This window comes from Enhydra lutris, unplaced genomic scaffold (genome assembly GCF_002288905.1).
Source record: "Enhydra lutris kenyoni isolate GAN:26980312 unplaced genomic scaffold, ASM228890v2 scaffoldscaffold9, whole genome shotgun sequence".
In the NCBI taxonomy this organism is placed as follows: Eukaryota; Metazoa; Chordata; class Mammalia; order Carnivora; family Mustelidae; genus Enhydra; species Enhydra lutris.
This window is the reverse complement of record NW_019154093.1, coordinates 31868173-31879979: the sequence shown is the minus strand read 5'-3', so window position 1 is coordinate 31879979 and position 11807 is coordinate 31868173. Positions and strand designations below refer to the sequence as shown.

Sequence of the window (11807 nt, the reverse complement as noted above, 5' to 3'; positions counted from 1 at the left end):
ACACACACACACACACACACACACACACACACACACACACACACACACAGAGACTTATTTTATGAAAGCTAGAAAATGGTTTTCAAGGAGAAATGTATGATCTATAGTTGTAATGTTTAGATATTTGGCAATTGGAAAAAATAATTTTTTGGCAAAATAGGAAAACAGATTGACATAAATGTACATTAGTGTAGTGACTTCCATTTCTTGTACATACACAGTGAAATAGTTCTGGGCAGTAAATTCTTGGAAAGGTAGGGTAGGATTGGATAAATGTCATAGTTTATGACTGAATACATATAAACAGGTGAAAACTCAAGATGAAGAGGTAATAATAACCCTCTGATAAAGAGACTTAAAAACCTTTTCACCCTACAATAAAGATTGCTTTAGAGTTATAACTTGATATTATAGTTTGATTTTTAAAAAAGATATTGGTTACATTTGTGGCTACCGTGGATACATAAAATAAAGAATGGAAAGCCTTCTGGTTCCCCAATATGGAAAAGTATTTATCATTTAAAACCTTAACTGTAAAAAAAAAAAAAAAAAGATGCTATAGATTCTGGAACTAATACCAAGATTATTGAAAAAGGTGACACAGCCACTATTTCTGCCAAGGTGTCTTAGAAATAAAGAATCGTTGACAATGGAGAATTATATAACTATTTCAAGTCAGCTACCAAAATAAGTTTAATTCTACAATGTTAGTAACATCATAACCTTCAGACCTTTTTTAATCCCCTAAATCCAGTTTATGCCATCTGTAGCACTTCTAGATTTCAGGTTTTTCATACCTTTCATTTTTGCTTATCTAAGCCTCATCCTTCCTCCTCGCAAGAATCCTTCTGTAAAATTACTGCAGCCCACTTTGATTTTCCTTTCCTCTCAATTCTTGTAGCACCTATACTACTGTTAGGTAGTTAAGACCTCTACTACTGTTTAGACCCTTCTCTGCTGTTCATGAGGCCAGAATAATTTTTTTTTCTTTGTACACATTAGTTAGCAAGCGCTGGGTGATTAGTAAGCATTACAGAAAAGAGTTTAAAAGGAATTCAGAAGAACAAGCAATTAATAGTGTGATAATGGATGTTTGGAGGAAGTGGATCATAAATGGGGACCTAAACCGAAGAACGATTTCATCCTGGGGAAGATAAGAAAGGGCATTCCAGCCTAGGATCACAGAATGTGATTAATCTAAGTGACTGGGATACGGGTGTCATTTCATATTGGAAGAATGAACTAATGAACAAATGAATGAATTCAGAGTGGCTTGGCCAAAGTTATTGGACTATTCCTTTTACATCATTCATTCATTACAGATTTTTGAGTTCTAGACCACAAAGATGAAGAAATATTTATTTTTAGGAATTCAGATTTTAATGGGGCAGACAGAAATGTAAAAAATTATTAAAATAATTCATAATCTTATCGGAGACGATAGTCTCCAATGAGAGGTATGCACAAGGTATGTAAGGAACAGAGGAGAGGATAGAAGGTTATCCTATAGGATAGGCCGAATTCTCAAGGGCCTTAAATGTTAATACTCAATTGTTTGAACATTATTTTGCTTATTTTTTGTAAAGATTTTATTTATTTATTTGACAGAGAGAGATCACAAGTAGGCAGAGAGGCAGGCAGAGAGAGAGGGGGAAGCAGGCTCCCTGCTGAGCAGAGAGCCCAGTGCAGGACTCAATCCCAGGACCCTGAGATCATGACCTGAGTTGAAGGCAGAGGCTTAACCCACTGAGCCACCCAGGTGCCCCAACATTATTTTGCTTATTCTTAAGACAAGTCACTATGTCAGAGCAACTTTGTGAAGGTTTAAGAAAGCACTTACCCCTCCTAGGATTTCCTTGTGGGTTTTACTACCAGTACTTCTGAGAGTTTCCCTGGCCTAGCCCCATAATTATACCTCAGGTTCAGCAGACAGCACAAGTCAGGATATAACCGGAAGAGTCAGTCATCACTAAACTGTTTGGAAATACCATCTCAGAAGGTAGTAAACCTTTAATATTAAATTTTCACAAATACCTAATTGAGATGCCTTAATCAGTGTGGAGACCTGAAATATCTACAAAACTTTAAGAATAGTGTTCATTTTGGAAATGATAATTGAGTGTATTTAAATTCCGAAAAGAAAGAGCAAGGAAAATAATGCTGGTTTGAATTTTACAAGTTTTAAAAGGCATTCTCAAAGAACTAAACATAAGTATTTTTGTCTCAAATTAATATTTATTTTCAGTCATTCGATTCTTCAAAAATCACAAGGAAGAAAAGTATTACAACTTATTCTCCAACAACTGGAACTTGCCAAATGAGCCCATTTGCTTCTCCTGCAAGCTCTAAAGAACAGGAGCACAAAAATGAACCATCAAATGGTTAGTTGAACATTCTTTTCCATTTATTGTAATATTTTTCTAGTTACTGGTTAAACCAGAATTTTTATTTAATAATATATGGATCTTGCTGCAACTGTTTTTTTCTTAAGGAATTCAACATAAAGAAGTCTAGAATATATAGGTACGACTTTGGACATAAATGTAAACTTTCTAGGCACTTATTTTAAAATGCTACTGCAGACTTTGTTCCCTTACTATCCCATCCATTAAATAGAAATTATGGTCTGACTGCCTTCAGCTACTATCAATTATAGTGGTTACAGATATACCCCTTAACAAGCTATCCATCATGTGCATAAATTAAAGGGCATATAATTCAGGTACTGCTGCACTATAGTTTAAAAGAGATACTTATAAATGTTATTTTTATTCATGTTGTCTATTTAGTTTTATCCACATTTCATTTATCTTTATATAGCTTGCTTTTATTTATTATATTTCATTCCCTTCTTTTCCTTTACTATCTTAAATGCATTTGCAAAAAAAAATTGTAGGGTTTTCCACTAGAGAATAACCTAATTTTAATATGAAATTGTTTATTTTAAAATATTTAGTTTAATTTTGACCATGCATATTTCTGTTCTCTCATAGTTTATTGCTAAAATATTTATTTAAAAGATATATGATTCTAGATTTCATAGATTTAATTTTTAATATTATAAAAGGTCATGAATCAGTGACATGTCAAGTTTCTATAATATAAAATTCTAAGTAGGCTCAAATTTAATAAAATATATTTTAGATGTGCTGTGATTAGCCTAATTCATATTTTATTGTTTAACATTTATTGAGTGCTAAGAATATACTAGAAGCTACACAGAAACAAAGAAATCTCATTTTACCTAATTTGTTGTAATGAAACCCATAACGAGATCTTAAACTTTTGATTGACTTTTATTTTACTTAAATCAAGTGCTTTTTATCTTAAAGCTATTACTATTAGGTTTGCTTTCACAAAAATGTATGAAGATGTATACATTTTCTTCAAGCTCTATCTGTTTTTAATACACTTAATATATCTTTTGTTTAAAATTAAAAATTAGTGCCTTAGAGATGGCACATCTCTATACTGAAATATGAATAGATTTTAAGTGTACGTACTCAATTTCCATATTGAAATTAAATATGGACTTAAGGGAACATTCCTTTTGCCCATAAAAAGATTGGTCACATGATCCCGGTTGACATTTAAGTGGATAATTATCACAGATTATAGTACTAAGTAAGCTCTTTTTTAAAAAGTCATATAGCAAGTGTTCCTGGGGTACTGGTAATATTCTATTTTTTAACTTAAATAGTGGTTACACTGATTCATTAAACTGTACATATATATATGTTTCATATACTCTTCGATATATATATATATATATATATATATATATATATATATATATCAAAAGTCTCAACATAGAATTCTCTAGGATCTTATATCACATTATGTCATTTGTAATCATTACATTGCTTATCCTAATATGTTATACATGTTTTAGAAATAAGAAATCCCGAGTCATAAAGTAAAAGTTCCATTTAAGTTCCATGAGATCATAATTTAAGTTATGATCTCATAACTTCTATTAACAATTCTCAGTTTTTAAATATTATACAAAACATAAGATGCCACTTAAATAAGTACTTTTATTTAAATAGCATTTTCAGGGACGCCTGGGTGTCTCAGTTGGTTGAGCAGCTGCCTTCGGCTCAGGTCATGATCCCAGCGTCCTGGGATCGAGTCCCACATCGGGCTCCTTGCTCGGCAGGGAGCCTGCTTCTCCCTCTGCCTCTGCCTGCCACTCTGTCTGCCTGTGCTCGCTCTCTATCCCTCTCTCTCTCTGACAAATAAATAAATAAAATCTTTAAAAAAATAAATAAATAAATAAATAAATAGCATTTTCAAGGGCATTTTAAGTGCAATTCACTTCCCATCACACTTGGGATATAATTCAAAACCTAATCATAACTTCTAAGGCCATTCATCATCAAATTCCTGACCACCTCGTCTATCTCCTTTTCTGTTACCCTTCCTATGTTTACACTACTTTAACCATTCTTACTTTCTTGCTATTCATCAATCATGTTAAACCCCTTCCTGCCACAAGGTCATTGCACTTACAGGTCTCTCAGCCTGTATTCCTTCTGGAATACTCTTCCTCTAGGTATTCATATGTATTTTCTATGTACATTTGAACTATATACTATGTGAACAGATGATTTATTATTACATTTAAATACATTTATACTTATAAAAAAAGGAAAATCTGTTCCTAATTCTTCCCTCTACTTAGACTTCTTTTGGCCCCATTTGGGTGAGTGAGTTTATACTTTTGAGAGATATGTATTTAATTTAAAAAGTGAGTTTATAAAAAAAGTGATTTATAAAAAAGTGAGTTTACACTTTTGAGAGATAAATATTTATTTACTTACCATCATATATATTTTTCATTGTTATGTATGTTCATATGTGTGTGTTATCATTATATTGCGGCCCTCCCCTGCCCCTTAGCAAATTTCTCCAAACTATTATGCTTTTCAATAAAGATGAAGGATGCATCAGACTTATTATTTAATAATTAGAGTAGAAGGATAAACAACAAATTTGCATAGTCAAAGAGAATATTTGTGAATTAGATAATAGATCTGTAGAAATCAGCCAGACTGTAGCAATGTGATAACACAGAGATAAAGAAATGGAGAACATGATATAATGGTAAAGAGAAATTATTAATAGACTAAGAAGCTCCAATATATGTCAGATAGGAGTTCCACGAGGAGAAAATAAGGAGAATGGGCTGAAGCAGTATTCTAAGATAAAAGGACTATCAATTTTTCATAATTTCAATTTCACAGTTAAGGAAAGATGAGAATTTCCAGATTGGAATAGCATACTTAGTCTGAGCAGGATGAATAAAAACAAATCCACACATAGTCATATGGTAAAATTGCGGATTGTCAAAGACAAAGAGAAAAAGGCCACCGGAGGAAAGACATATAACCCCCAAGGAAATGACAGACTGATTGTAGACTTCTCATCTATATCAACAGACTCCAGCAGGAAGTGGAATAATACCAACTAAAAATCACAGCTAAATATTTTTATTTAGGAATGAAGATGAAATAAAGATTTTTTTTCCAGACAAAGTCTGAGAGAATTTTTCGTTCAGAGAGACTCCCTGAAGGGACTACTAAAAAATGTACTTGTAGAATTAAACTGAGCCTCAGGTAAAGGAATGGAATGCAAAGAGCAATGGTAAGAAAATAAATTAGCAAACATGTTGACAAATTTAATTATAAATCCAAATACAAAAATGTGACTACAAATTCTGCTGGCTATAGAAAAAAAGACAAACAATTTAAGATGGGGTTAAAAACAAATAATAGACTATAATAGCATGGAATACTGATGAGGGAGCAAAATAAGCTAAAGTGTTTTAAGATTCTTATAATTTGGGGGGAGCAGAAGAATATCTGTTAACTGACTTTATAGTTGTGCATGCGTGTGTGTGTATGTGTGTTTTATTTACTTGCCTGTAAAAATGGGGAAAATAATAGTTTCTACCTCAGGATTGTTGTGAGAATTAAATAAAGTAATATACAAAAAGCACTCAGAACATGGCCTGGCATGTAGTTAAGTTTTCAATACATACTCTGTTTTTATTAATATCATTATTGTTTAGGCTTAAAGATGTAGGATGATTAAATGTAAAGGGATAGAAAAAAACAAAGCAAATATTAACTTTAAAAAATTAATAGCTGTTATAAGAATATTAATGTAGACAAAAATAGACTTGAAGACAAAAAAGCTTTATTGAAGATATATGAATCTATTCATAGTGAGAGAAAAGAAGAGTCACTACTAAAAATGTTTCCTGAAACTATGTGCATCTAAAACAAAAACAACACATAATGAAATAGGACAGGAGTACAAGGAGAGACTCACAAATCCCTAATTATAGTAAATTTTAAAGTACCTCCTTCAGAAACTGATGAAATAAATAAAACTTAGGAAGGATATAAACAGTTTGAACATAGCTAGCAAGTGTGATCTAATGAGCTGTGGTCAAACAAGTGTAATACCCAACACATGATAAAGCATGACCTAAAACTTTTACAAAAATATAACCAGTCTGGAGTCGCAAAATTCTAAAATTGCTGTCACATTCTCTGACCAAAATTTTGTGTAGTTAGGAATCAATAATAAAAAGGCAGTCCTCTATAAAAATTTTAGCCCATGTGTTTGGAAACCTAGAACATTCTAAATAATTCATTGTTCAGAAAAATCATAATGGAATATATAAAATATTTAGAATTGAATGATGATGACAATAAAAACTTAGAGGAAAACTTTAATCTAAATACTGCATTATACTAAAACAGTCCTTAGTGGAAATTTTATACTTATAAATGCATATATTTAGGAAGGAAGAATGATTGAAACTAATAAGCCAAGCATTTAACTCAGAAGGATGGAAAAAGAATAGAATGAACCCCAAGAAATACAAGAAAGGAAATTGTAAAAGATAAAAAGTATTAAATACAAATAAAGTGTTAAATAGAAAACAAGGCAGTGATAAAGAAAAGCAACAAAATCAAAAGCAGTTTCTTTGAAAAGACTAATCAAATGGTAGACCTCTGGCAAGACTGATTTCTTTTTAAGTGGGAAAAGGAACAATATGTATTTCAAAGGAGCTGATAAATTACTATCAGCTTAAATATCTGATGAGCAGTTTGAGATATATGAGCCAAATGCTTCTTAATGTGGTCCACAATCTAATTTGGATGAAAGATTTTAAAACTTACCATTCTGCTTCTCAAACATTAATGTTTTAATAGCTAAAAAGCAATTCTAATTTTCTCATTGATACCTTTCTGTTCAATAATATAGGTAATATTTTAAGAATATTACATTTCTTCCATGGGACTCAATAAAGGTATTTTGAATTTTAAAAAAGGAACCATTAACATTGTTATTGTTCATAAATTGATCCTCTAAAGCAGTTATTTGCTCTCCACTCTTGTTTAATAGTAATAATTTGGTTAATTAAAAGAATAACATGATTTCGGGGTGCCTGAGTGGCTCAGTAGGTTGGGTGTTGGACTCGGATCCTAACTCTGCCACTTACTAGTTTTAGAGCCTTGGATAAGATATGTGGCTATTCTGTGCCTCGGTTTCCTCACCTGTAAAATGGGAATGAGTGACCAATGCAGAGTTTTGCAGATTAGTTTATATATGTAACATTTAAAACAGTGCCTGGTCCTAAAAATACTATTTAAGTGTTAGCTGTTACCATTAACATCATTGATTGTATTTCTAAACATCATGATCTGTTGAAAATTATCTTAGAGAAGGGGCTCCCTGAGCCTTACCGGAAAGTCCAAATACAATTTTGATTTGTTTGTTAAAGGATAGGTTTTGGTTTTTTTTTTTAAGATTTTATTTATTTGACAGACAGAGATCACAAGTAGGTAGACAGGCAGGCAGAGCAGGGGTGGGGTGGGGTGGGGGTGGGCAGGAAACAGGCTCCCTGATGAGCAGAGAGCCTGATGCAGGGCTCCATGCAGGGACCCTGAGACCATGACCTGAGCCAAAGGCAGAGGCTTACAGAGAGAGCCACCCAGGTGCCCCCAAATACAATTTTGAATGTAGCCCAGATTCAGCGATGGTACATATTTCACCAGTGTTTTATGAAACTGTCTTTAAAGGAAATCACATTCACAAGTATTTGTTATATATAACCTAGCAAGAAAAAGTATGTATAGAATCTGCAGCTGTTTACTGTATGTTAATTGCTAATAGAATGAAATGAAATAAAGAAAGCAATTATTAGGAACTGGAATACTCTTTCTTTTTTCTTCTTTTTTTAGGGGGGTGGAGGGGCAGAGGGAGAAGAAGTGAGAGAATCCCAAGTCACAGAGCCCAGTGCAGGGCTGGATCTCACAACCCTGAATTCATGACCTGAACCAAAATCAAGAGTCAGATGCTATAACCGACTGGGCCACCAAGGAACCCCAGTAACTGGAATACTCTTAATAATATATTGGAGTCCGAATAGTCTCTGCTAACTGATCCAAGTGTTATTCTTAGAGATATTAAAACTCCTCCTATTTAGCAATTGGAAAAGTATATTAGAAATGTAAGTCCTTCTATAAGAAGATTGAGATTAATGCTATTGATTATATTTTATAGAATAAGATATCTAATCCCCTTACCATAATAAAAATGTTTCAGCAGGCATTGAACACTTGGTGAAAATTCAAATAAAGTATTCTTTTACTATTTCTCACCTAACTTTATTGACTGATGGTGCTAAAATGTGAAAATTAATTACAAGTTAAAGGAACAAAGTAATTTTAATATTTAATTGTGGACCTTTATTGAATGCAGACAGCATAGCACAAAATTCAGGAAATTAATATTAACCTTTAGGCAAAGATTTTCTGAAAATAAGGTTTAATATGTATCATGGGATTTCATATCCAGCTTGATTTTTTTTTTTAAGAAAGATGGATTTTAACAGATTTTTTTTCCTCAAGAGTTCTCTAAAGTCATAAATAAAATATTGTTACTGTTTTTCCCTTTAATGCTTGGTTAAATAAACTCTTACTACTTAAGGATAGAGACAAGTCAAATAATGAAAAGTTAAAACGAGAGAGATGGGGCGCCTGGGTGGCTCAGTGGGTTAAAGCCTCTGCCTTCGGCTCGGGTCATGGTCCCAGGGTCCTGGGATCGAGCCCCGCATCGGGCTCTCTGCTCCGCGGGGAGCCTGCTTCCTCCTCTCTCTCTGCCTGCCTCTCTGCCTGCTTGTGATCTCTGTCTGTCAAATAAATAAAATAAAAAATCTTTAAAAAAAAAAATAAATAAATAAAATGAGAGAGATAACCAGTACTTTAGGAAGATCTCTAAATCATAACTTTCTCTCTTTTTAGAATTAAAGACTATTTTGAGTTAATTTAGTTATGATACAGTTTTGGGGTTTTTTTTGTTTTTTTTTTTTGAGAGAATCCATAAGATCTAAAGTAACAATGAGGGAAGTTATTGTTCATCAGTTTCTGAACCAACTTACTCTGTGAAATTATAAATATCAGAGAATAGAAAATATACATTAAATAAGCTCTTCCCCTAGTAATAGGAGCAAGTAAGAATAATGAAATAAAAATTGAGTGAAGGAAAAGGGTGCCTGGGTGGCTCAGTGGGTTAAGCCTCTGCCTTCGGCTCAGGTCATGGTCTCAGGGTCCTGGGATCGAGGCCTGCATCAGGCTTTCTGCTCAGCAGGGAGCCTGCTTCCCAGTCTCTCTCTGTCTGCCTCTCTGCCTACTTGTGATTTCTCTCTCTGTCAAATAAATAAATAATAAATAAATAAATAATATTATAATATAAATATATTAATAAAAGAAATTATAATATAATAAATAATAAAATAAAAAATTCTTTAAAAAAAAAGAAGCAAACAACAAAACAGCTTCTGTTAAAAAAAAAAAAAAAATTAAGTGAAGGAAAAAGTGTAAACCAGCATTGGGAAGTCTGTTCCAGACAGTACATTAATATGTTAATGAATTACGTTTGAAAATTTAAAGAAATTGCCTTCGTGTTATTTCATCTAGAAGTATTGGACCCTCCTGCAGTAGTACATGGAGCTATACTTTCCAATTCATGTAGACACAAAGCATTTGGATTGTGGCTCATCTGCACTGAGATGTGCTATAAGCATAAAATATACACCATGTATCAAAGACAGTGTGAAAAAGAGAATATGAATGATCTCACTAATAATTTTATATTTTATATATAAAATATATAAAAATAAAGAAATGTCAAAATTGTAGTATTTTGAGGTTGTTGGGTTAAATGAAATAATAAAATTTATTTCACCCGTTTTTCCTTTGTGAAGAATAAGGACATTGAGTTAAGTAATAGTTCCTGTGCCAGTTATTGAACAAATGGAACAACATAATAATACATAGTGTAAGGAGGTTGTCACCAACTATACATTTAAAAAATGATTTCTTTGGACTCCTTTTCATTAGTAGTAAAAAGTTTCGATTATTCATTCATTTGCTTGCTTATTCACTCAATAAACATTTATTAAAGGCCAGTGTATGTAAGATATTAAGAATTTTTTTGCTAATATGTCCTCAAATACTTGTTATACATCAAATATGTTTGAAGTGTATGTTATACTGTACCATGAAGTACAGTAGAACCAACAACTAAATGGAGAACTCATAAAACAATTATCTACTTGACCACTAATAAGTGCAAACATCATGTTCTACTAGGCTGTAAAATCAAATTTACCTTTCAACCCCACACACAGGATCTTTCCAAGAATTTAGTAAATCATTGTGCATTTTTTCAATATGTTTTTAAAATCAGGCACATTTATCAAATTTATTTTACTGTGACATCACTAGAAACTTACTGTTTTGTAGATATAAATATCACCAACCGGGGCGCCTGGGTGGCTCAGTGGGTTAAGCCTCTGCCTTTGACTCAGGTCATGATCCCAGGGTCCTGGGATCAAGCGGTGCATTGGGCTCTCTGCTTAGCAGGGAGCCTGCTTCTCCCTCTCTCTCTGCCTGCCTCTCTGCCTACTTGTGATCTCTCTGTCAAATAAACAAATAAAATCTTTAAAAAACAAAAATCACCAACCCACTGTTAACTTTGAGGCAAAAAATAGGAGTGAAATAATACAAACTGGAAACTTTAAGATGATATTGTTTATTAAAATATTTAACGAAAGTATCCTTTATCTATAAAGATTGGTTTTTTTCTACATAAAGTCATCATGAATAAAATATTGGGATATTGGGAAATTTTAAAAAATAGCTATTGAAAAATTATTCATAATAGTGATTTTTCTTTTCTATAGCAAATTCTAGGATACTTTTTCTTTACTTCTCTTTCATTAGTCTACCTTTTTATTCTCTATCTAAAGTTTGGTGATCTAAATTCTATTTAAAATTTGACAATTTCCCCCTTAACTTTAAGTTCTTCTTTTTACTCTATGTATATAGGAAAGAGGAAAAAATTGAGTCACCTCAGTTTAACCAAAAGGAAGGAATCTACAACAAAGGACAATGATGAGTAAGTTTATTGTTTTTGAAATAATAAATACATGTCTTGAAAGAAAAGAGTCATATTTCTTAAAGTAATAATTTAAGAGAAATAACTTATTTGCAAAAATTAAAAAATAGTTTATACCTGAGTCGATATATTCTTTTTTAAAGAAGTAAAATATTTTGTGATGCATTTTGAAGGGTTCATGTGATCATGATATGTGATATCTTAACTTTTTAAAAATATTTCTTCATTTGAGAGAAAGAGAGAGTGCAAGTGGGGTGAGTGGAGTGGGAGAGGGAAAGAGAGAATCTCAAGCAAACTCCCCACTGAGTGCAGAGCCCATGCAGGGC

The 11807-nt window shown here is 32.5% G+C and overlaps 1 protein-coding gene across 1 annotated transcript in view; it reads left to right on the top strand.

Annotated features, from left to right (window-relative positions):
* LOC111142980 (integrin subunit beta 3 binding protein) overlaps positions 1-11807 on the top strand; it is a 47500-nt gene that overhangs the window by 11989 nt on the left and 23704 nt on the right. The window contains exons 2-3 of the mRNA XM_022496351.1: positions 2246-2381; positions 11412-11481. Of these exons, the coding sequence (XP_022352059.1) occupies positions 2318-2381; positions 11412-11481 (134 nt within the window). The 5' untranslated portion in view covers positions 2246-2317. The remainder of the gene's footprint in view (positions 1-2245; positions 2382-11411; positions 11482-11807) is intronic.